Genomic DNA, 26,713 nt, shown 5'->3' with positions numbered 1-26,713 from the left:
AAGTATTAATTAATTCAAGGACAGGACTGGACACTATCCAAAGACAGCTAGTTTGATAAGTGGTATATTTACCTAGGAGGGGTCATGGGAATACTACTTGTTGTCATTGAAGACAATAATTGTGCTTAGTCCACATGCACCAGAACAACTTTAGAACACAGACAAGGTCAAGACACAAAGCAAAAGTATAAAATCAGCACTAGATATTTTCTTCAACACCTTTTATTCATCCACTGCAAGTATTCTCACAGAAGACATAAAACAGTGTGATCTTCATTCAAATCAAGTTGAACAAACACCACATAACTAATAAGACAATAGCACTATTTGATACATATTTTCATTGGTCTACAAAAACAACTTTGCTTCTGACATCAAATGAAATTATCACCTCTTACCAGAGAACATTTTTAAACCAAAGACATGTTTAGGACCCTCATTCCATAGCCTTGAGTTTTTAGGCATGGAATGCATTGAAATTTCAAATATAACCTTATAGCAAAGATATTTTTTTCTAAACCTACAAATTATAAGCAAAGAACAAGTAACTACATGTAGCTCTCTGATAAAAGGCAAAGTAACATCTGTATCACTATGTTAAAGATTACAAATATTTAAAATGCTGCTCAACATTGTGTAAAGTTACACTAGAAAACATGGGATGAATATAAGTATTTTACCCATTGTATTTAGCAACCCCCCTTTTTATCCAGCATCCAATCTGATGAGCACTTCCTTTGTTTTCTAGTGCACCAATTATGAAGCAATGGATATCAAAGCATGCAGTGTTACACACCTTATATAAGACATGGAAAATAGAATACTTTCTGTTACAAAGAATGAATTGACTAAAAAAGAGATTGAGAAGAAAATTTTCTTTATAGGTAACTATAGTCTATAACATACCCACAATAGAGTACATTTTGTGACTTGAAAACAGAAACAAATCTAACAGACAATGTTTCAGACTTCAATACTGTACATGTAATGTTTTAACAACAGCAGCTGATCCTCCTCATTATTACTTCCTTGTTCTAAATGTACTAGAAAAAATCTTATTGTCAAAAAGAAATTACATGACCTTCACATGAGGAAGTTGATGAAAATGACCAAGTTAGCCTTATTAAGATCTGCTTGTTCAATATGGGAAGTACAGCTTCACAAATTTCCTCCTATTGGTTTAAGTGTCTTGATAAAAATTGATGCACAATAAAATTTATAATTTACTTCGTCAAATACCAGTTTTCAAAGATTGCTTGTGCAAATATAACAATTTTTTTTTACACTATAAATTTATGATGGAACATTTTTTAAAATATAATGTCTTTTCCAAGGAAAGGAATTAGGTGAAAACGTTATCACTCTAACAGAAAGCTATGACAAGTACTTAACAAACATTGTGATTGGAAGAACTGACATACCAAAATGTTCATACCTACAGAAACCAAATGTTTAAAAAAAAAAATACATATTAGATATACATAAACAGGGATAAAAATTAGAAGTTGCTCAGTAGCCCATTTTGAGCTAGGCTACCAAACTTTTGGGTAAAATTTAGCTGAACATATAGAAAATATTAAACAAAAATATGGCCTGGGCTACCAGCTTGTATTTCCTAATGTTTACCCCTGACAAAGATAAACAATATTAGCACTCTTGTATTTGCTTGCTGCCTCCAATAGCAAATTATTAACAGACTTGGTGTATTATCTGAATTTATTTTCTATTTCAATCTGACAAACTATGTATGTTATATTGTGTTGTATATCAACCGAAATCTTACAAGTCCTGCACTTTTTAGGTGAATTTGGTTATAAGACAAATCAAGGAATTGCTTGAGAGAAAAAAAGTTTAAAACACTTATAGCTAACTAAAATAAAAGTGGGAGATGAGACATTAATGTTGGACTGATACATAATATCCATGAAAAATTCTGTTATAGTGAGTTGACCTGTATATTTTTTGATATTTCATTCAGGGAAGATGTTAGAATTCTCACATAAATGCAAAGAATAGAGGATAAATTCAGATTCCTATCAAGTTGTTCAAGTAATTACAACTGCTTTATACAAAAAATGTTTTTACATGTACATGTAAACATGAATTCTTGAAACATAACAACAAAACAAATTCATTAATCAAAAATAATAAATAAACAGATATCTACAAAATGAGAAAAATATATGATAATTAACAAATTAATGTACAAACTTAAAAAAAAATGTTGCTCTCTAACCTTCTACACAAAAAAAACTACACATATAAAAAGTACAAGTGTAGCTTTACCCTTTGCTCAACTTTGATAGTTTAAAACCATTGGATTATGTATGCATTGAATTTAAGGATTTAAACAGTTTGAATACCCAGAAAGAGAAGTCAGTGTGGAAAGTGATAGTTTTCTTTAAAATCTTATCTCTGGGGAGATCCACATACATGTATATATATGCAACATAAGCTTCACAAATTACATATGTACTTCTAAATTAAATTATCTAGTTCATATTTCAAAGACTCATTAACAAGTATAGACTCAATGGAGTATTATTTTCATTCATGTATTCCTACCAAGTACCACTCAAGCGAGACATGAACGATTATACAGTGAAGTTAATTGACTGATGTACTTCATCAGGGAGAAACTAAGTAGCTTAGACATCAATGTATAAACTACCTGTGGAAGTGCTATTTTATTAGGATTTTGAAGGTTTAACCTGAACACCTGTTACAATTTTAATGGATTAAATTACATGTCAAATGTTTTCATGAATTTATAATCAATGTAAGCATGGTAGGACATCACTTTCCCACAGCCTAGGTTGGTAGAAAGACACATATTATACATGTACATGTATCCTTGATATACATTCATGGAAGTCTTGAATATAGGTTAGATTACTATCCAGTTACGAATATAGTTAGAATGTTAATCATGGTCTAAAAGTTAGATATTTGTTGTTACATGCAATATGTAAATTGCAAGTGTACAGCCATGTAATCATGTTGAAAATTAGAACATTTAAAAAAAAGTTGCAAATGTCAGAAAGCATTCAGTGATCTTAGAACCACATTAAACTAGTGAAAATCATAAAAACAGTGTATACAGGAATTGTAAATATCAATGCACTCTAAATACATTACAAGGAAAGGTCAATTGGATTTATACAGATATAAAACTTTACTGCAACAAGAAGCATACAATTAGATAGCACACAGCATGAAAAACACACAACAAACCAGCCAACCATTGTTATGAATAGTTTCATATTATAATGAAGCTATTTCCTTTCTTTTAGTCATGACCTATATTTTATGTCTAAATTCACATCACCTCTCATTTCAGTACATGCTTTTACTCATCGTAACTGGTGACCTAAATTACACTAAAGCAATGATCTTGACATTTCTTGATAATTTCTTTTTATTCATGGAACTGCTTGCATACCATGCTTTATATTTGCAGTCACCAGGGAATTGGAATGTCAATAAATTTAATGAAATGAATGAATGAAGCAAAATTATAATGTTGTGCTTAATTTTTACACAAGTTACCCTTAGTCTTATGCCATAAAACTAAATGCATTCAATGCCTTCAAGAAACCTGAAGCACAAATACAAGAAGATATAGAATTTCTTTTATATTTCAATTTTATGTTAGTTTGGGCATATGCATCCAAAAGTATCGACTATAAAAAGAATAATACTTGATTTAAACCCTTTTAAAATCAGAACAATTTCAAAGAGGAACTGATAATCATATGTGTAATTGAAGACAAGTTATATCAACAGCATTTAAAATGTAACAGATAATCTCAAATGAATTGTAATTGTATAGACAACAATGGGTAATGAAATACAAATTATGCAGCCTTTCTACAATGTGTTTAATTCAAAAGGTCTTATCAAATAGAATCAGGAAAAGGATTGTTACTGAAAGTAAAAATCACAATGATTTAAAGCTGTAAAGGAAATAAATAATAAATCACAAGCTTCTTAGTATGAAAGAAAGGAAAATGAAATTGAGCAAACTTCTTTTGATGATCAAAATATACAAAATGGCAGTTAGCAACAAAAAATTATATTTACAAATGAAAACAATGGTGACATGGGTGAATTCTAGGATTTCTGGACTATAACACCAGGTCTATAAATATGATGTTCTATATGTGGCGAATGTAACACTTCAGTGTGGTATTTGATGTCTATATGCTGTTGGGGTCGGTAAATTAATGGTGAATCACTGTCTGAGTTTACAATGTCTTCTTGGTCACTAGTAACACTACTTTCCTTTTCACTCTCCTCGCTGTGAGGAATGGAATGTTCAGTACGGTTATTGTTTCCCTCTAGATGAGAGATAGCCTCTAGAATGGTAGCAATGTTTCTACTAGACACAGACTGCTGTTCATCTCGTTCATCAGAGATTATCATTGGCTTCTCCTCTGTTGTCTTAACTACTGTTTCCATGGTTGGAACACAAATGGGTTCAGTCTTAACACTTGGACTACTATCAATGTATACCTGCATAAAAAAACTTCCATCATCATAACATATCTATACATGCACTTGTAGAAAATTGCAGATTGGATCATTCTCATCATAAATACAGAAACGATTACTTTAAAATATTACTGTAGACAAATTAATTTCTGCAGTCACTAATTTTTCAGGATTCTGTCAAATGCACATATTGGTTGGTATCAACTTTTGCAATTTAAAAATAAGTGTTTCATACTGTTAAAAAATAACTTAACAAGTACCATTTTTTTGGAATTTTCAGTCCACCGCGAAAACAGACAAAATTGTGAAAATTAATATGTTTACAGTATGTATTTGTATGAGCCAAAACTTCTTAATGGAATCTACATACAGATGTACTGCATTTCCTTTTGTTGCTGTCTTGACAGTGTACTTTTTGATCCACAGAGCCAAATTTTATTTTTAAAGCCTTTCAAATACAGATGCATGCACAATGTAAAATCTCTTACAGGCCCAGGGACATTCAGCCATTGACCTCTGGTTCATTGTGAACACTGCATTTGACACTGTTGATCTGCAAAGTTTCAGTTTTTGGGTCTTTTGAAATGTTTTTAGTATTTATATGTATAAATAAACAAGTAGCTGTTCAGTTATTCTTGCAAATGGTTAGACTTAACTAAATATAAGTTAACATTTCATTGGTTTTACTTTTTACCTCAGAAGTTTCATAAAATGTATGTTTTTAGTACCTACCATTTTTTCATTTTGCATCTGAACAATCTGAACTTGAGTAGTAAGGTCTCTGATGTGATTAGGGAACATTTGTCTTTCAAGCTCAATACGAAGTTGACGTTCTCTCTCGAGCTGGCATTTCATGGAGACCATTTCTCTCTTGATATCACCAATTGCAAGTTCATCATAATCAGCAGCTATACCCTCATCAGAAGACTCTGGAAAAAAAAACAGGAAAATTCAAAACCTGCAATCTAGAAAAATGAGAACCTTGAATCAGACTAAACAGAACAACAGCCGACATTAACACTTGCTGATTAAACAGCAGACATTAACACTTGCTGATAGTTGTACATGTACACTGTACCTACATTGCATATATTTAAACCATTCATATAAAAGCAGAAAGTGGTTAAAGGAGAGTTTAACATGTAAAATTGTTATGTTGGGTTATCTCCCTTTAGAGTCCTCTAAGTCTGACAGTAAGTAAACTCCTTCATACATATCTATAACTGATGCCAAACCTTCCTTTAAAATTAAGTAAAAAATTCTTACAATGGGCTTACAATAAATGTAAACATTTGAATGGATAGACGGGGAATTCCTAAACCTCCAAAACTTGGTTGACTAGGGTATAATCAACTAACCAAATAACGTATTGTATAACTGTACATTATTAGTAGGGTTACGAATACAGACTTCATGGTTAAGCAGTGGTCCCAGACCCACAGCTTGTCAAAATGGAGGTGGGCCTGTAAAATTAACTATTACAGTCACTATATCAAAATTTCTGTAACATGTATTTTGGGCCTGTAAACTGGAAAGTTAGTTATGAAGACTGTGAATACATTTTTTAAATTGGTTGTGGGCAGAGATGTAAACCAAGACGATACATACAGTGTTCTTGGATTCCCATCACCGGAGGCAAGTGAAATTTGGGTCCAGGAATTTTATTTTTCATATGCTACTTCCCCTTGGAAAATCGAAGTTAAACAATTTTATGACATTTTATGCTTAGAAAGAAGATTTTGGTAAATGGAAAGCCAATTTTCATGTTTCCTGTGGAAAGTTAGAATCTTCAAAATTCCTAGGAAACTATGCATAGCATTACATTTCACTCTGCTTCAAACAATTTTTGTACATAACAATGTTACAGCAATTCAGGTCCCCCCCCCAAAAAAAAACAGTCCTATGACAAGAAATGATGGAAATCAATTAAAGTGATCACATTAATGGTTACTACAAATTCAAATGCCAACTCTATCCAGTCTAGCAGTCTCTTGCACAATGCATTTTGAACTACATTAACTGAAATCAATATTGACAACTTAATATGAAGTATGGGAAGCTTATGAGCCTATTAGGATTCAATTGTTGTCATTTATATGGTAGTGTTGGCTGGCATTTACAACCCTATTTTAGTCTAAATTGATCTCATTCAGGGAAATGTGAAATTAATGCTCATTGCCAGATTGCATGGTATAACATACAATTTTATATCACTTAGTAAAGCTTGCAAGTATTTGTACATGTAATCCAGTTTTGAGTAAAAATGTTTTCTGTCTAGTCACTGTCCCAGTCTTTGATATAAACGTTTTTTTTTCAATGTACATTTGTATTGTAAGATCTCAATTAAAGGAAGATCATATCACTTTTCTCCCAGACATCTTCAAATGCCTAAATTAAAATAGTTTCAGTATTTTTGATATTTTCTCTTTCAGTTTGTTACGGGGCATAACATAAGACAAACTATAATTGATTATGAACTGTTAATAAGTTTTACTTGCTATGGAATATTCAGAAAATATTTGGTCTTGTGAAAACTGCTTTGTTCAGATGGATTTATCTTGTCCACAGGACTGAATGTCCTGTAAAAATTTCCATTTATAGTCATAGGTTACATACTAATGTATATACATCCACTTGTTTTCAGTTCATTATTACCAGTCTGTAATATTTCAAAGTTCAATGAAACATATGACGAACACTTTATGTACACTGAAAGACCTCAATTTAAAACTGCAACAAGTACATGTAAAGTTTCCAACCTGACATAATACCTGTATCCCTCTTCCAACGTTTCCGAGGTGGAGAATCATTATAGACCTCTAGCATTCTTTGCAGATGAGAGTTCTCAGATTCAAGTCGATCCTTTTCTCTTTTAAGATTCTGAATAAAATCTGCTGTGTGCTGTAGAATGGCAGCCTGAAAATTGATGAGTAGATGAAATGTAAGTTAACTACATGCAAGTAAAAAAAAAATGTACCGTACATGTAATGAAATATGAAATTGCATGCATTGTCTTAGGCCTAAAAAAAATGTGTTTCCAGTAACCCACCTGACCCCAACTTTTTTATGGTGTCAGGAAAAAAAAAAAGGAATTTCGGTGTTTCTGTCACAGATTAGCATTTTATTGTTTTTAAATCGCTCTCTGGTGTGAAGACCCATTAACACAGTAAGAACACTATGGTGAATGCCAGTGTGAGTGCAGTATTCGCAATAAAAATCATGAAATATCAGCACTTGGAGGCTAAAAACCTACTGATCATAGTTCTTTGATTAACCTTGATTCACTTAAGGCCACTAGGGCTTATCCGTATTGACGATCTACATCTACCCACCCCCATAAAAAACTACCTACCTACCCTAATTTTGAAAAGGGTGTTACCGGAAACACATTTTTAGGCCTTACTAGGGATACCCCCACTCGTACAGGAAGTTGATATCCGACAGCATCCTGAATTGCTTACAATATGCTCCAATCTCTATAAATGAACATACCAAATTTGAAACGAATCTATCAAATGGGAGCGAAGATAATTGCCAAAAATTAGGCAGAGGGACAAGATGATTCCAATATAACACCCATTTTGTTGAATGGGGTATTAAATCTTCTCAAAATTAATCATTCCGCTATGTTAATTTCTCAGGTAAATCAAAAATGTACATGTGAAGTGGAAAGCAGCTAATGAATATGTATACAATGTACAAATGTACAGCATATCAATTTGATATGATGTCGGTTTCCTGAAGCACTTGACCAATATTCAAACCAAAGTGTTTACATTGTTCACTTTCTGTACATACAAACAACTGTACAAGATATGTATACAGTTTCAGTCCAAAGTAAAATGACTTAAAAACATATGAATCACATTCCAAATTTATGAACAAAAAAAAAAGTCCCATGAATATAGGGCAATTGCCACAAAGACTTCTGAGATGCAGACAATCCTCTCTTACATGTGCACATTTTTGTACATGTACCTAGACATCTAAAGACTTTTCCTAATCTCTTCAGCATCTCAAGTATGCAGAACAATTTAGATATAATCTTCACTAGTAAAAATCAATTAATAAAAGCAGGTTGACAAGAATAACAAAGTAAACCATCTGTCAGACACATTTCTCATTGACTTGTAAACATGTGGAGATATGAATCAGAAACTAGAAACCTCCAAGTTCAACTAAGGTCACCTTAGGTCAATTTTGTTTACATTTGCATATGATTCTGTTTAAACATGCACAAATTCAGTACATGTGAATGCTCATGAAGCCACTCTCTTAAAGCTACAATGTAACTTACCACTTAGTGATTTGCAAGTACATTTGTAAATGTACATGTACAATATGCAATGTTTATTCCATAACATACATGTACAAATGTACATGTATTTTGAAAACACTAGATTGTTGAATGTGTAAAAAAAAAAAGTGTGAAAGGGTTGAAATAAAAACCAGGTGTAGAAATGAAAATTTTTACTCACACGCATTTTTTGGTTGTGACATTTTTTTTCGCAAGCTCAACTTTTCAAAACCAAAGATATCACTAAAATTCAATAATTTTTTTTTCAAAGTGTGTGGCTTTTAATGTCCTCCTCTCTATTTGTATTAGCTTGCTTAAAATAGTTCAAAATCATTATCTATCTTAAACTGGCATAACCTGTGGCATGTCCCCTATCACAATGTGTATCCATGAGTCCTGGAGCACTGAATTGTTTGGCGGTAGAAAAAGTCCAGAAAATTCTATTAAAGCGCAACTAGTTACCACAATGACCAGGAAACAGATTGAAATAGTTTAAACTGTGTACTAAAACATTACTGATCTGTATGTACAAAATGTTTAAGATCAAGACGCAGAATTTTGCCCTTCTCCTTAATTTTCAAGGTGCATTAAGATTTTAGCATCTGTTTATTTCAAACCCTGAAAACTATTTTTCATTCATAAAAAACACTGCCAAGTTTTTCAAAGCTGAAATGTTCCACACCAGTCATGCTTGGTTTAGCAGAGCATAGAGCATTTGAATGCCACAAAAATGTCAGGTATTTTTTCCTATGTTACCTGAGCACACCTAATAACATTTATAACTGACCTACTGAATCAGCTGATTAATGTTTGAAATACCTTTTTTTTATTGACCCATGAAGGCCTTTTTCTTATTGATTTTTTATACCATGATCAACAGTTAAATCTTTTAATCAGTCAATAAATGTCTGCCATTTACTCAACATTCTGTCCACATCAAACTTGGTTTAGTTCAAATTGCAATGCAAAACATATTGTAGTATATAAATGCTGACAACAGATAAATTTACCTAAGTAAAGCTTTTACCTGTGGTATTTGGGGAGTGTCTTAATCGTCTAGTCATGTGACCTGATATAAACTTAATCAATGGTATTTTATTTGAGGTCAAATAAACGACGCCTAACAAAACAGACCAAATAGTGCAAGCAAAATCCTATAAATACAGGGAATCAAGATCGATATTATTCTGTAGGCTAGCCAATCTATTGCAGACAAGTTTGATCATACCATCAGTGTTATTGTTATGCACCGATCAAGGCTCATTGGCAACAGATGCAACTTCCTGGCAGACTGCCAGCAGCAAAATTCAGGGCTAACAATACTAATCAGCTGATATTGAACAAACTCCAAAAACTACTGAAGTGACAGAACAATGCCAGTGTATAAAATTTCAACCAATAAATTGATTTTTACAAAATATTCCCACAAAAATACAAATGAAAATCATAAGAAAGTTTTACTATGAAAGATGAAGTACAGTGTCAGACTAATACAACCAACCAGAAATGACAACTTATTAATATTATATAATTATATGATACAATTTGTGAAATATATATATAAAATCCAACAATATGATACAATAGTGAATACAGTATTCTATATGAACTTGCGAATTCATAAATTAAAAATGTACCAACTTAAAACAGATGCACATCACAAGTATTTAAACAAAGATAAATTTGACTACATAAATTTCTATGTAAAACCTTTAAGAACTTAGTTGGAAGCCAGTTATTCAGTGCCTGAATTGACCAGTCGCACGCTTGCCAAATGCAACCAGTTTTGTATAGTATTAGGGCGACAAGCAGTTGCCAAAAGACACGAAGTTCCGGTGCCCTCACCCCTAATGTTTGGGAAACCCCACACATGTCCTAAAAAACATACACATCATCTCATTTATTTATTACTTATGCTTTTTGTAACTTCCGACATCTTCTGTTGACCAATATACATGTACACTTGTTGATAATTTAGACAATAGTTAATATGCCACAGCTTGACAGACCACAACATGCATATACATTGTTATACTAAAAATATGATTAGACCCACATTGTCTGACAAAGGGTGGACAAATATGTACATGTATAATGGCCTTCTTGCTTGGATAATAGAAAAACATTTGAGAAATAGCAGCAACATTAACAAATTGAATTAAAGGTCACACTTAAGCATGGCCATGGAAAAGGGAGGCCTGAAAGAGGGCTGGACCTTACTAAAAAGACAAGGAGATGGAAGTACAAACAAATCTTCAAAACACTTGCCTTTGCTTGAATTTTCTTTGCAATTTGCATTATTTCTTAGTTCCTTTTCCCATTTTCTACCCCTACAAATAATATTTTTTCGACCAGCACCATGGAACTTAGACCAGTCGCTCAGAATTTTTACTGACCCAATTTCTTTTTAGAATTTTTATTGTACTATGCATAGTAATCTTAAAGTACAAAATATACATTTCTTGGTAAAAATTTTTTAAGACACCAACTCTTTGCTGTTTATTTTTTGATTGTGAAAATATATATCAGATTACATGTACATGTTTATTTACATTTTTATGTATTTAATATGATGTTCAGTACAAATACTGAAAATGAAGAACTTGGGTCATACAAGTGTTCGTGCACATTATCTTGTACAACTGTACAAACATGTACATATGTACCATGCAAAAAAATGTCAGTGAATCCATGATTCAATATTTACAAATGTACACTACAATGTAGTACTATAATGTATATACATGTACCTTGCTCAGTTTCTCTCCATCATGAGGGATCAGGGTTTTCAAAGACTGAAAACCAGCATTAATACTCTGCATTCTACGTCTTTCATTGCTGTTTGCAATCTCTCTTCGTACTTTTTTCTCAGATTCGAGATGACCATCAGGACTGAAAAGACAAATCAATATCAAACTGATATTACTGCTTTCAGTTGTTTTTTTACAGGTAAAATGTTCTGTACATTGATTGTGAATAGAAACAGAGAATTCAAATATTTAATGACAGGGTTTGAATTTCCAGGCCGTTTATACAACCCTTAAAAGCATCTATAAGTCAATTCACATTTAAATCTTTCCGGGAACTTGACATATCAACTACGTACAAGTCTTTCATACAATAATGGTACCTAAATGTGACTAAATTTTATTTCAAAATTTAGAGATTGAAAAGGCTACGTATCATGTCCTTTCATATAATTTCTGGTAAAGCTTCCTAAAACATGTCAAAATGTAGAGATGTATGTATGTGTACATTAGCCCTTCCCATTTCCTTCTCTCGAGTACATGTTGTATTATTATGTCATAGTAATGATAATTGATAATTTATGAAACTGCAACTCGGTCAGATTTGAACATGCAATTGCCAAGAGACTATCAGAAGTGAAAGATTTCAAATCTAAATTGTTTCCAATATGTTAATAAGAATTCCTGTGGCAAACATCTTATCTAAGACAAATCTTTAAATACCCAAATTTTACAGAATACAAATATGGGAAGTACATTAACAATTTTCCTTATAGTCCTTAAAACGACATTAATACATTGAAGAATATTAGAACAACAGTTCAAAAAAAAAACTTAATCAATATTTCTAGTAATAAATCATCTTAATTGTCACTTTCTAAAACAAATTTAAACTTTGATCAGCTGACTTCAAACATGAACGAGGGCGAACTATCAAGTGGTCTGACGACATATGGGTGAACAAATTATATCTATAAATGATGATGTAAAATAAAACTTCTAATGGTACATTGCTAATCTAAATTATTTTCAACTTTGTTTAAAGGTAAAATTAAGTTAGAGATGTTCAATGATCAATTTATGAACACGCGGCATGGTACGATAGGAGTTATTTGCCCTTTGTTGTCTAAACAAGCCATGTGACCTGCCGGTCACAGACAATGAACATTTTCAACTAAAACACAAAAGCAACACGAAGTTTTTCATAGCAATAATAACGATTCGAAAATATAATATTATTGTCATCATATGTTAATGTTTTCAATAATTGAACAGCTGTGATGAAGTCAAAATTCACGAAACAAGCTCGACCTACTCATGTCTACGCCAATGTTTATATTTAGCAAGCGTGTGTACAACTCACCTTCCATAACATTGGGAATATTCCTTGTTTTCCGTACAATATTCAGTGTAACTCGGCATTACTTTTCGTCGCTCACTATTCCTAGAGTATACGGACATAATATTCCACAAACTATACAATTCCAATTTTGTTTTTAAGTAAAATTCCAAATTAATTAGATAGTACACCGACAGTTCACGCTCGGGTCGCCTTGTAGAAGAAGAATGAGTAATAATTGGCGGGAAACAGCTGTAGGTCGATTCAAGGTGCGAGTCGACAAGACATAATATTTGTTTTCTGATGCTACCATTCTCAAATGTACCTCTTAATTAATCACTTTAGAAAGATCAAAGATTGAATAACAATGCCCAACTGTTTAATAGTAATAAATAAGAGAAATCACATGAAACATGAAGAACTATTTTTAGTCGCGCATTATTTTAAAATTCCCAAGCCTGTTTACTATATGGTTGGCAAGACGCGCGAAACAAATCAACAGCTGTTTGGCAGCAGTCCAAAATAAAGTTGGGAGAATTTGTTTAATTCAAAACATGTTTTACGTAAAAACGAAAATATTTCCGTGTGATTTTAAAATTAAATTATGCAGAAATGTTCAATACACTGTACATAATCATATTATAATTCGATAGTTATTCAAAAGACCTAAAATTTCCCACAACTTGCGATAATTTCTTGTTATGACAGCTTCGAGAATATTATGTCTGGAATGTAGACAACTCTAACGACATTACCATATTCGTTGTTACTATTTATAAATGCCATCACAATCAGCTGAGTCTCAGCTGGTCTTCAAGTTTGCAAGTCATCATGGTTTTGCCACGAATTCACATGTACAATAACGAAATGTGATTCTTCGCTTGTCGGGGTGGGAGGGTGGTATCTCCCCATCTCATGTCCGACTGTCAGGACTAGAAAACGCTTCGTTGCATTCGGTCTACACTGGTCAATATGAAGAGCCTTGGTTGCGTCTTAAATTTTTGATGCGGGAACGTAGTGGACAAATTACAAGAGCTAGTTTTGATTAGTTTGTCTAATATTGTCGCGTATTTTCTTGTGTGTGTGTGTTAAAGTTCGTTGTGTCGGTTAGTCTTTCGGTTTGCGTTTTTATGATTTTATCCATATAGCAGAAGTTACTCAAAATCGAACATTTTTGTCACGATACATTTTTCTAAGAATTATCTATACTATTGTGTCTTTTTTTTTGCTCAAGAAAATTAGTTTAGTGTCAACTGAAAATTTCTACATCTACCAAAAATATGAACGATTGGTCTCGGAGGTGATCCAGAAAAAAATGGGACTGGTCCCAAATATTTGTCAACTGGGTTGAGATTTTCCATCCCAGTCATTGCAAAGGTTGAGTTCCGACTAACGCTGTGTAAATGAGTCATATGATATGACCATTACTACACATTTAACAACATACGGCAGGGTTTAACTTCCGTTTTCTTTCACTATTTGTAATTTTCGTGTTTGCTTAAGGAATAACTGATGCCATTTAAAGACAACTGAGTGCCTTGAATTCTTTCTTCCAAATTTGTTTTTTTTTGTTTGTTTTGTTTTTGTTTTTGTTTTTGTTCGTTTGTTAGATCGTTTTGCGAAGGTATTTGTGTTTTTCGTTTCGACAAAATCATCTCGATGTTAAATAGTCGGAACTGCATGTTAACCTGCTTCAAATACCGATATAGACTTAAATTTCCAAACATTTAACATTTTTTTGATTTGACGGGGCTCCTGGCGGACCGATGAGAAGGAAATACTTACTCTTCCAGAGCACTTGATGTCACTGAACCGGTTTTTGTGCAAGTACTTTAGTTTTTTTATGTACTGTTACGATTTCCTAATCATAATTATATGCAATTTTAATTATATTTTGTTTTCTACAGTATGCATGCATAGATAATCTCTCTTTCATGTTTTTCACGTTTCAAATGGTTATGCACTTGAGTTTTTACGTCTCTGACTTGGACCTCCTATTTTGATGATTCACACTTTAGTGTCTAAAGTTGTACCAAGGGAACCACAATTTGATCACTGTCGTTCGAATGCCCATCGAGCCCATTTTCCTAGAAAAAAAAAGAAAAAAAAAACAATGTAAAAAGTGTGTATCATTAAAACTGCATGCTAATTCGTCGCGTGGTTTGTTGCTATATTTATCAAGTTCAAGATCAAATACCATGTTTGAATTTACAGTTGGCAATGTCCCATATATTATGGCGATTTTTGTTACCATAATTTAATTTGTTAATTTGGGATAATTCTCCACCATTTTCGTATTATTTCCTTTTTGCGTCAAGATTCTTTGTTGAATTAAATGATATTGACTTCGTGTGAATTGTTTTGACGGGACCCCTTTGTGAATCGTGTCTGGTAGCAGCATTATTGTTGCAGGACTATTACCAAATTATACTCACTTGCAATATGATACGGAGCACCTGCTGTCTCTCCCGCTTTTTAGCTGAGTCGGTCCAAGGCCATGTGAGCTATTGCCATCACCTCATGTAATACTTAAGTGTCCAATGGGCTGAAGATGTTGTCAAGCTATATATAATATTCGATGGTCCCAGGAAAACCTGTATGACTTTGGGTATATGGGAAACAAACTTGTTACCTATTTACAAGAAAATGAGTTCCGTGAACAGTCAGATGTTTATTGGTTGATGCGGTAAATGAGCGATTCGGGCATGTACGGGATGATGAAACGCCTGTATAAAGGGGCACGTTAGCTTTGACAAACTCGCTATTAGTGGCAGTACCCGTAATTAATAAGCAATGTCTTGATTCAAATATGAATGCATGAAGTTATGTTTGTAATAAAATGTTGATACACTTTCATTATCCACATGAATGGATCCATGGGGCTAGATAAGATAACGTACCCCCCATTATACACACACTACGTTCCGTGGGCGTAGTGTAAAGGGAGAGGGGTAACGTGAGGGCATGATACATTACATATATTAAAATCGTAAAATCGTAGCATCACATTACATAGCTGTGAAACGTAGCTCTAACTATTTTTTTGTACTTTTTTAACGTTAGATCGCAAAATCCCCCCCCCCCCAAAAAAAAGATCAAGAGCTACGATTTCGCAGCTACACATTACATTGAACTTACTTTGTGAGCAGATAACAAAGATTTACCACATAGTACAATATTGTGTGAAATTGTGGGAAGTCAGGTACAACAGAGAAAAGAAACATATACGTATGCTCCAACCACAGCTAGGTATTTATTTCAGTTCTTAAAATAACTCAAATGAACATTGCTATTTTTTTGAGTTGGGATGGGCTAGAAGGATCAAATCATTATATACCTGTGTCCTGGGCAGCAGGAGCAGCTTTTTGAATGGTCCAAACGATGAGGACACCAAATGACGACGCTTCATGTAACAAATATGAGCTTCGCTCAAATCAAAAAAGAAAAAAAAATATTAATTTTCTTATCAAAATGGTCATACTTTATCACCCAAAGTAGAACTATCCTATGAGTCTTGACTCGTCGGGAAATATTTGTGAAACTATGGTATAACAAGAGAAACTCGTCTTACTTGACTGGTTTGCAAAAGCCTTATTCCCAGAAACAGTCAGAACAAGGTAAAAACTTTCATGCACTCCCGATAATCACTACGTCCTCCGCAAAAATTCAATCCAAGCAAAAAGTAAATCTTTAATTACGCTACTCTCCATGACTTGGCACAAATCAGATCGTGTATGTTGGGCAAAAAAATATGCTAAGAGCTGCTGCATAATTGTTGGTGCTGTTATGTTTTGTGTTTGATCTGACCAAGGACTATATAATGCTAATATAAAGTCCCTGATCTGACTGGCATCTCGTCTCTCCCTTAAAGTAACTCGAGAACACGTAGATCTATCAATCACAGCATAAATGATGTACATCTGGTGAAATAGAGTGGGACATTTTGTATTTAGATAAAAGAAATACATATACAAACAAAAATGCTCCGATCGATAATTATTTCCTTGACCGATGTGCGTGCGGTCCCAAATCGAAAGATTTCTGACCAACCGTTAAACCTTATAAAGTAAGCAACTGGGTTATCCAGGCAGGGACTTGTTATAACACTACCTGATCCAGGTAAATGCATAGAAATGAACAACAGATACAGTTTTAGGTGAGAGGTAAACTAATTCTGATTGGATCGTTGTTAATTCGGAGTAAACTGAGTTGTTTATTGGTTTTGAATATTGGCGTAAATAACATGGGATCAAACTAGATATTTTAGAAATAACCTTAAAGGGGACCTAAGTGTTTGCATCTGAACCTTGGCGGGGTACGTATACATGTCAATGGAACTTTTTTCCTGCGGCGGTGTAACTTGAGAGAGAAAGATGAGGTACCAGTGTCGTATTGCATATCCCTGAGCAGGTGTACATCAAAACATGGATGCTATAAAAATATAGTGCATTTTCTTTTTGCCTCTCTACAAACTAACATTTTGTCAAAAGATATGAACAATGACTTATAAAATAGAGCAAACATCACACTGTAAGATGAAGAACTTTTTTAAAAGAAAATCTAACATAATATCATAAAAATGTTCCACTGAAAAGGTTGGTTTGGTGAGTGCAAAACGAAAGTGAAAGTAGGGAAAATGGCTATTTATAGTTCGAGACTACTTTTCTGTCCGATCTTCGTGGACTCACCCTATTTTCTTTGCGGTAAATTATTTTTTCACATGTCCTTAGAAATGCTACATAAGTGAAAGTTTTATTGAATCAATTTACATATTTTTAAAAAAATCCTAAAAATATGCACTTCACGATAGAAGTCTATGGGAAAATTAATACGATACTGAGACCATGAGGATGCTCATAGGCTTTACAAATCTATAGACTATGGTGACAGCTACATCAATTCCTGTCTTTGATGTAAATTGATAAAAAATAATACTTGTTTATATCAGGGATCATATAATACTATTAGTAATATAAAGTTCCTGTTTTTATGAATGTGCTGACCTGTGTTATAAACTTAAAATTTAAAGTGTTTTTTCAACATATCCCTAATGTTACCATTCTGTTGGAAATAAATTAAAAGTTTTTTTTAGTTAAAAACAAAATCCTTCTTTGGTTTATGAAGATTGAAAAAAATCGCTTTTAGAATAGATTATACAGCCAATGGTCTACTAAAAAAATCCTTGATGCAGTACTAAAGAAATGAAAAGGAATAAAATTTACAAGTGAAAATTAAAACATTTTTATTCTTATCCATAGGGAATACCTGTTTAAATGTTTAAAACTATTGGAAATAAAAACACTATCTGTAACACGTTTGGATTTTTTATTTATCAGAAAGGAAAACATTTATATTTACAAGCCTCGTGTTGCTTGTATAATTTTACATCCAACTAATTCCACCATCATCAGACACGGACAGTTTAAACAAAAATACAAGACTTTCATGGGATAAGAGAGATAACCTTAGTTAAAAGTTCTGGTTCCCGGATGTGTTGTGAAATAATTATCAGTAGATGTTGGATCTGGAATTTTGAAATCAGGTACAAAATATTGTCATTCTCTTTGTTCTATTAAATTTAAAGCATAAAAAACTTAAGGGAAGTGTATCTCAATTGAATTATGTTACAGTTGACTATGAATGGTTTGGTGGTAATTGACCAACTATGTGGTTCAATCACTTTAACTGTTCAATTCATTTCAATTTCTTGTTACTCAGAAATGTTACAAAGCCAAAGGGTTATTATTTGTTGCAGTAATTGGTCGAATTAGTTTTTCACAGCATACACCTGCCTTATCATATGGTATCATGACTCTCTTCGATGTGATTTAGCTGCAAAGTGAACATGTTTGTGGATGTTTCCTTAGGCTCATGCTTTGGATTAAGCAATACCTAATCAGTTGACTGCTTCCATCAGTAACATGGATAGTGCGAGTGGCTATTGATGCCTATTATCCTGTCCAGTGACATCACAATCAAATTTGATTGAATTTGTTTCATGGAGGAATTTCCAAAGCTCAAAGTAATTCCCTATGTCAAAACATGAATAAATTCTCATACATGTACATTGTACATGTTTATGTGATTAACTTACATTGGGATATTTTGATTTCAGTCAGGAATTCAGACCTCAGTATGGGAAGTTTTATATTGACATATTTTCCATATTAAAATGCCATGACTGCATGTTTTCATTGATATATAGACAGGATTGGGATCTCACGCTTTCTTGTCAGGTATATGTTGCAGAGGGGGACTAAGTTGAATTAACATAAGGGGCATGATATTATTTATTAGTAAACTCAATAACAGATGATTTCAGTAAGATTAATTAGTATCAGAAAAAAGTCTGCTTCAATATTTGGGATCATGGGGATGGAGTTTGAAATTTAAATTACCATGATCTGGCTTCCATTTCCAGGATGTCATTAATTCGACAAATGATAATTCATAGTTATGTCATTACTAAAAATAGAGTTTGGGTATGAAACAGTTGTTCTTTTTACAAATATCTCAAAAAACCGTAAGGTTCAGCAAAATTCTGACAGGGTTAAAGTGTTCAGCATGATGAGATCTACATGTGTATCTGATATGAAATTTTCATGTAAATTAATTGTTTTGATGTGTTGGAATTATTGCCCTTTTTGAGCTCACCTGGCCAAATTTTTGATTTGTTGAAAATCATGGCTGCTGTTACTAAAATTGGAGAAGTTTTTCACACATATCTCAAAAGCTGTTAGGTTAGCCAAATTTTGACTAGATGAAAATTTCAGTACAATGAGATCTACATGTATCTCTGGTCCAATTATCGTTTTAATCTGTTTAGCCATGTTGCAGTCATGGCGAAATTCGTTGGACCGTCAGACATGACCAGTACTATTAGCTGCTGGTCCAGTAAAATTTGCGCGATTTACAGACCAGATGTTCGGTACATTTTTTTTATTAGACATGCACGAATCATATGTCCAACAGGTTGAAAAATGGTTTCGCCAGGTCTGATGTTGGAGTTATTGCCCCTTTTCAATGTTTTTTTTTCCCTATTTTAAATGTTATTTCTTTCAAAAAACTTTTCCTCAGACACTACTAGACCAATCAGAACCACACTTGTTATGAATGTTCTGTAGAATGTTTTGCATGGAACTGATTTTGGGATTTTTGATTCATTCCTATGTTCTATTTTTAGTAGCTGCTGTTACTAAAAATAGAACATAGGGGTCAGACAGAAGTTTTTATACCTCCAAAACCATTTAGCCAAATTCTGACATTGGGTAAAAGTATACAGCATAAGATCTACTTCTGGTCAAATTTTTATTTTAATCTGTTAAGCTATGTTGCCATTTTCCTATGTTTTTTTCTCTATTTTTAGTGTTATTTCTTTCTAAAATCTTTTCCTCAGAAATTTCTTTACTAAACAGTAACAAATTTGGTATGAATGTTCCTTAGGGTGTTCTGCATAGAAATAACATGGGGATTTATGATCAGTGGAAAAACATGGTCGCGGTTACTAAAAATAGAACAGAGGTTACACAGAAGTTGTCAAATGACTCCTTGTTAGAGTTATTGCGCTTGAAAGGTGAATAATAGTGTGTATTTTTACAGTTTTTAGCCAATATCTTGAAAACTAGAATAGATAAAAAGAAACTTTCAATTGATGAAATGATCCTGATGAGAAGTCCTACCAAAGTACCAAAGTCTTCTTTGAGTCAAAATTGTTAGACAACTCCTTGTTACAGTTGTTGCCCTTGAAAGGCATAAAAATTACGCAGGTTAGCGCTTCAGGCTCCTGGGATCCTCTTTTTTGCATATATCTCCAAAACTGTTAGGTTTAACAGGAAAAATGGGAAAAATGGTGCTGCATGATGAGATCTATCTGGTCAAATTTTGGTGAAAATTTGTTGACCCAGTTGAAGTAATTGCCCTTTTTTGACATTTTGTGCTGTCTTTGCTGTTATTACTTTCAAAAATCTTCTCCTAAGAAAGTAATACACAGAATTCAATGAAAGTAGGTATGATTATTTTTTAGGGTATCTTGCACAAAATGAATGTTTGGATTTTTGGTCTGTAAAAAAGCATGGCAACTGTTACTAAATATAGGGGTCAAAATACGTTTTTTACAAATAATTCAAAAACTGTTGAATTAAGCATAATTCTGATAAAGGATACTTTTGTTCACCATCAGAAGACAGATCTACTGGCATGTAGAAAATTTTAAAATGTTTTGTGGCTTTATGTAGAAGTTATGGCCCCTGAAACAGATTTTTTTGGTCATTTTTTCATGTGTACAACATTGAAAATCTCCTTTGAAACCAACTGCAACAAAATTTAATGAAAGTTGGCATAATTGTTTTTTTGGTTATTCTGCACAAACTGATCATTAAAAATTTATCATCGGGCAAAAATTATGGCAGTCCGTACTAAAATAGAGCATGGGGTCAAAATGTTTTTTTTGCTATTTTTCCATCAACTATAAAAGAATAGTGAAGGTGAAAGCTGCTCAGAAGATAAACTTAATATTTTGAATTGACTGGCAGTATTAAACTATTCTTTTAGGCGCCCATTTTCAAAATGGCTGCCATTTTGCAATCATTTTCACTAGTTACTCGGATTCCAATTATTTTTAGTTTCATTAGAAACATGGAAAGGTGATGACAAAATTTGTTCTGGGTAGCCATTTATTTTCCTGCTAATTGATTTCAATGATATTTGATTTATATAGTAAACAAAGGTCTCCTGAGTTGAATGGTGATGATTTAGTATAGTAAAGCCATGATTTAAATTCATTGTTCTTTTTCTGTAAATGTTTACCGAGCTAATATCCTCTCAGACCTGTTGGAATAACAGGGCATAGGGGGATTTCTGCCAAATTTTTTTCCAGAGGTTCTTAAACATTTTGAAGGCATTTAGATAATATTACAGTGCCTTAGATACTCAGTTTAAATATCAGTATTCATCAATATATGCCCTTTTCAGCAATTTTTTGTCAAACATGGTAACAAAGCATGATATCTGTTCTTCCTTAGTTAATAGGGTATGGTTTGCCAGGTGAGCAATTCAGACTCACCAAGAGCCTCTTGTTTTTATTCAGAATTCTAGTACTATAAACATTCATATGAGCAGGATGTGCATGTGTAGCATGATGCAGTCTTTTGCAGTTGGTAAAATTTATCATTTTTGATTTTGTAGTTGTTTTATCACTGAATATAGTGTTACCTCCCATTTCCAAAAGTTGTTTAACTTTGAATGAACACATATGGCAAAAACCTCTGACTTCTTTTCTTAATACATATCCACTTGAAACCAGCACCAGTATTATAAAAACATATGCAATTAATATCCAGTTGGTGTAAATGTATAATGTACATGTAAATAATTTAGTTTTAGGAGTAACTTTGTTCACATAATTTTTTTAAATAGAAAATTTCATGAATGTATGATTTAAATACCTGCTTATATAAGAAGATTACTCTGTGCATCAGTAATAAGTCCTACATTTTATATTATTCTGTAAGACTGAGACTAAAGGCGGTTGGTTGTCTTACCTCCCTTTGACTTAAGTTTTTACTGAAGAAAATGTAGATATCATACTCTTACTTTTTTCATAGTCATGATTGCTTCAAACTGTTAAAGAAACTCACATCATCAAATTTATATATTTTACTGTCTTCCTTTTTTTAAAGAGAATTTTTTTTAAATTAGCATTGCAAAGTAGTTATAAATCTCCTTTATCCAATGATATTTTATGTCTCTACAAAAAGAAACTAGGTATAAACTTATGCAACTTTATATTGACTGGAACTCACCTTATTTTCCAATTTGAAGTAAAGATCCACAAGAATCAGACAGGCAATATTGTTACACTGATAAAAACGGAATAAGCATATTTGAAGCATTAATACCTTTTAGCTGTGTAGCAGTGGTTTTCCTCTCATAATTTTGGGTGTGAATTTCAGTTCTATTCCTTAGGAGAATTGTGCAAAAATTCCCCGGATTTCAGCAGTGAAATTCCCAATTATCCTTTTTAGCTTTAAACATTGTCTTAAGATTTGTGCATGATAAAAATGTACGAAATTCTCTCTCCACTCTTTTGTATCAAATATGTCATTATTGCTTTCCATAAATCTGTGCTATCCTCTTTTGGTCTCTCTACCAAAGACGATGTTTGGGATTTACCGTCTATGTACTGGATTCCTAAACTCCACAAGAATCCATATAAACAACGTTACATAGATTGATCTGCAAAATATACCACCAAACCTCTTTCAAATTTTTTAACTCTGATACTCACAGCTGTCAAAGAGGGTCTCCAGTCCTACCACAACACTTTTTACTCCCGTAGTGGTAATATGGATTCTGAAAAATTCAAAAGATCCTCTTGAGATTATTACCAGTATATAATAACATTAAAACTTATGGTTTTTCAACACTGTATACGTCTATTCCCCATACTCAGTTAAAATCCAGACTTAAAAAATTATATAATTAAATAACTCCAAGTCATCTTCCAAATATACAGAAGATGTTTTCAAAATGCTGGAATTTTTTTATTGACAACACATTTGTCCAGCATTTTTCAACAAATGATCAGCAATCCAATAGGAACAAATTCTTCTCCTCTACTTGCTGACCTATTCCTTTTCTATTATGAGGCTGACTTAATAGCTGATCTGATTTGAAAAAAAGAATATATCATTAGTTAGGTCCTTTATTCTCAGTTTCCACTATATAAATGATGTATTATCTTTAAACAATCCTAATTTTGGGTATTTTATACATCATATCTACCCCAAAGAACTTGAGATAAAGGATACTACAGACACTGTGAAGTCAGCCTCATATCTTGACCTACATTTAGAGACCAATGGTAAAGGAAAACTATCAACTAAACTTTACAACAAACATGATGACTATTCATTCAGAATCGTCAACTTTCCTTTCATCTGTGGCAACATCCCTTCAGCACCTGTGTATGGAGATTTTAACCAGAACTTCTACGTTATGCCTGAGCTTGCTGTAACTTATTGTATAGCACTAGACTTCTTAAAATTAGGCTTCTGGAACAGGGTTGTGTTGCTACAAAATTGAAGTCATTATTACTGAAGTTGTATGGTCGTCATCACGAACTTGTGGATGAAATATGTTAATTGCTATTGGAAGTTAATCTTCAGTTAATCAATCTAGGATTTTTTCTTGGTATTTTGGGAATGGTCCTTTTTGGGCCATTTTGTGAAGATTTTGTGCAATATCTAGTCAAATGGGAATCAAATTTAGGCAGTTAAGTTAGTAATGTGGGAATTTTGCATGATTTTGAAATAGTTTTCATTTGGAAAGGGCCCTTTTAATGGACCCTAAAGAATGCTATAGAAATCCATGCAATCTGAAGATTGAAAAGTATGTTTATAACCTCTTTAATTTCACTTAGATGCTTAAAGCCATGAACATTGTTTTTCAAAAATATGTGCATTTTTCATTCATGTAAAGTTACAATCTAGTTTTGTAATTAGATTTGTCGTAGCTACCACCCTTGTACTGAATATAATCCTAACTGTGTCTAAGTGAATTATTGAACTTGTTGATTTAATTATATACTATCTGATAAATTATAACCACATAGAGATATCCTTTAAAAATTTAAATATTTTACATTTGTTTACTTCATTTAGCTGTTGGGGGCCTCCTGGTTGGGGGTCTTTTTACCTGTCATTTATCAATTTAGAGGATAAATATAATTGTTAAAGGTAATTATGAATAATGACAGAAACATGATAATAACCTCTAATAATTGTGAAAATCTGTAATGTTTTTCAGAACAAAGGTGATTGACAGATTTGAATGTGAATTGGTACCCTTTTAAAGGTAAATCCATGTTATAGTATATATGTATTATAAAGAAATATAGTGAAGGACTCTCAAAATGTATTAACTGAGAATTATCAGGTAAGAGAGTTCATTTTTTTTCTGATCCAAGTATTTACTTGCAACCATAATCGCATGATTTTATGACTTTAAAAAATATTTGCTGCCATTTTTCTTGCTCAGATACGTAATTTTTCATTCAGTGATTATTTTTACATTCATGTACAGGTATTTTAATATTCTGTCTTATTTTAATATATTAAAAATGAACTTAAGTCTTATTTCTATTACCGGTAGTTTGTCTAATTTTATTTTTTGCTGTAGCTATGCAGACTTTTTGTATTGCGCTAGACTTCTTACAATTAGACTTCTGGAACAGTGTTATGTTGCTACAAGATTAAAGTCATCACTGCAGACGTTTTATGGTCGTCATGAATTCGTGGATTGTTTCTGTGTATTCATCTGCACCATGAAAACTGATTTGTTCTACATGTTATAGTTTTCCCTTTCCTCTTTCATCTACCCCGGACTTGACTTTTTATGAGCAACTCAGCAGGTGTATTTAGAAAAGCAGAGGATGCTTACCCTACTGGTGCACCTGGTCCATGCTCCCAGTTTTTAGTGGAGTCCGAGTTGTCATTTTCTTTTGTTACTTTGCTGTGTTATTTTAGTTACTTTGTGTTCTTTGTTGTTGTTTGTTTTCCATGAATGGTCTTTGTCTCTAGATTACATTCTTTTGATTTCCCCTAGAATCTTGGTTCGCTTGATTGCTCTTTCAGAAGGATATTTAACTTGCTCTAGGTTGGATATTGTTGGGTCTTACAGTAGAAGCCCAAGACAAAAAAACAGTAGTCACTATTCAGAGAAAAGAAAACAAATATTGAAAGTAGTAGTGAAGATAAATGAGAGGCTCTGAATAGCATGAATCACTCACCTGGAGATTTGAAATAATTTAGTGGTAGCATTTTGAACAAAAAGTTCATCAATTAAATTCCTATTACCTGCTGAGCGATTTGAGCAACACAAAAATGGATCATTTGAAAAGAGCATTTCAAAACATTGGCACTTGAGCTTTCAGAGGAGTTGATCAGTAAAATTGAAAAAAGTAAAAAAGCAAAAATAAATGTCACAAAGGACAATAACTCAAACAAGGGTCAGGTCTCATTAACCACTTTCGGGTCAAATGGCCACCCCCTATGTAGTACCAAAAAGACACTGAACCTAGACATATGCATTGTTAGTATACATCGTGTTGAATACCTTAACCTAAGCCAGAATTTGTCAAAACAAAACATTAAAAAAAAAATTGCAAATATCTTTTTTTGAACAAAAGAGGAAAGGAAAACTATGACAAGTTATATAAAAAAAACTCATGCTCTGAATCAATTCATATTGATCTTGTGAATTTTTACACCTCAAGTAATTGTCAAATTGCAAAAAGTGGAATAAAATGAAAGTAAGGGGATTGAATTCAAACGTATCTAAAATAAGCTTATTGTGTAAATATTTAATATTGAACTCTTTGATTTTATTTTTAAATTCACCATCCCGAGTACGAAGGACATTACAAAAAACACACCAATTTCATAATACATCGTTGCAGTGCGCCAGTTTGCATAATATTCAGGTTTGATGCCAGTTTACATGGACCACCTGGATGAATGATCACAAAATTCTCTGACACACTATGTAATTGAGCTACAAACTACTAATTGGCCTTTCCAAGTTTTTAAACATTTTCAATTTGAAATTTAATTTATCGACCTCCATGTCGAAACTGTCTGTCAATCATTCAAACTTAAGCCGCTACAATCATTGAAGTAAATCCTTAGATGCATGCCCCTCTCAACTAGCTACATTCCTCTGTTGAAACACATATATAAGCTTTATAGCTCAAGTGCTACAAGTTATCGCATAGACACCTATGTTTCAATTAAAGTGCTTAGTCTCTTGAGCATCTAGTTCCAGACACACGTACATTAA

At 32.8% G+C, this 26,713-nt stretch overlaps 2 protein-coding genes and 1 long non-coding RNA gene across 8 annotated transcripts in view; 1 reads left to right on the top strand and 2 right to left on the bottom strand.

Moving 5' to 3' along the window:
• Positions 1-206: 206 nt before the first annotated feature.
• Positions 207-13,125, bottom strand: LOC148604814 (uncharacterized). 2 transcript variants are annotated; one of them, XM_088548556.1, is made up of 5 exons: positions 12,902-13,125; positions 11,542-11,683; positions 7,266-7,410; positions 5,227-5,423; positions 207-4,515 (listed from the first exon to the last, which is right to left on the bottom strand). In XM_088548556.1, the coding sequence occupies exons 1-5, from the start codon at positions 12,997-12,999 to the stop codon at positions 4,114-4,116; spliced, it is 984 nt and encodes a 327-aa protein (XP_088404682.1). In that variant the 5' UTR covers positions 13,000-13,125; the 3' UTR covers positions 207-4,113. The 2 variants fall into 2 exon arrangements, with proteins under 2 accessions (XP_088404682.1, XP_088404683.1); XM_088548557.1 differs by having other exon boundaries at positions 7,254-7,410; positions 12,902-13,122.
• Positions 13,126-13,253: 128 nt separating this feature from the next.
• Positions 13,254-16,537, bottom strand: LOC148604813 (uncharacterized). The gene is made up of 3 exons (XR_015915877.1): positions 16,016-16,537; positions 15,313-15,509; positions 13,254-14,964 (listed from the first exon to the last, which is right to left on the bottom strand). It is a non-coding gene; the product is annotated as an uncharacterized LOC148604813 (long non-coding RNA).
• A 1,815-nt stretch (positions 16,538-18,352) lies between these two features.
• Positions 18,353-26,713, top strand: part of LOC148604812 (uncharacterized) — a 49,344-nt gene continuing 40,983 nt past the window's right edge. For 3 of the 5 annotated variants that reach the window (XM_088548874.1, XM_088548879.1, XM_088548876.1), the window contains exons 1-2: positions 18,353-18,419; positions 24,683-24,730. The gene's annotated coding sequence lies outside the window, so the exon portion shown is untranslated. Of the gene's footprint in view, positions 18,420-24,682; positions 24,812-26,713 lie in introns of all 5 variants that reach the window. The other 2 variants (XM_088548877.1, XM_088548878.1) reach the window with 2 other exon arrangements.

The sequence above is a fragment of the Perna viridis genome, chromosome 10, assembly GCF_037379345.1.
Source record: "Perna viridis isolate PV_CMFRI_1.1 ecotype Kerala chromosome 10, ASM3737934v1, whole genome shotgun sequence".
Lineage (NCBI taxonomy): Eukaryota > Metazoa > Mollusca > Bivalvia > Mytilida > Mytilidae > Perna > Perna viridis.
Note: the sequence above shows the minus strand (reverse complement) of the source record. Positions and strands in the feature narration are given on the sequence as shown.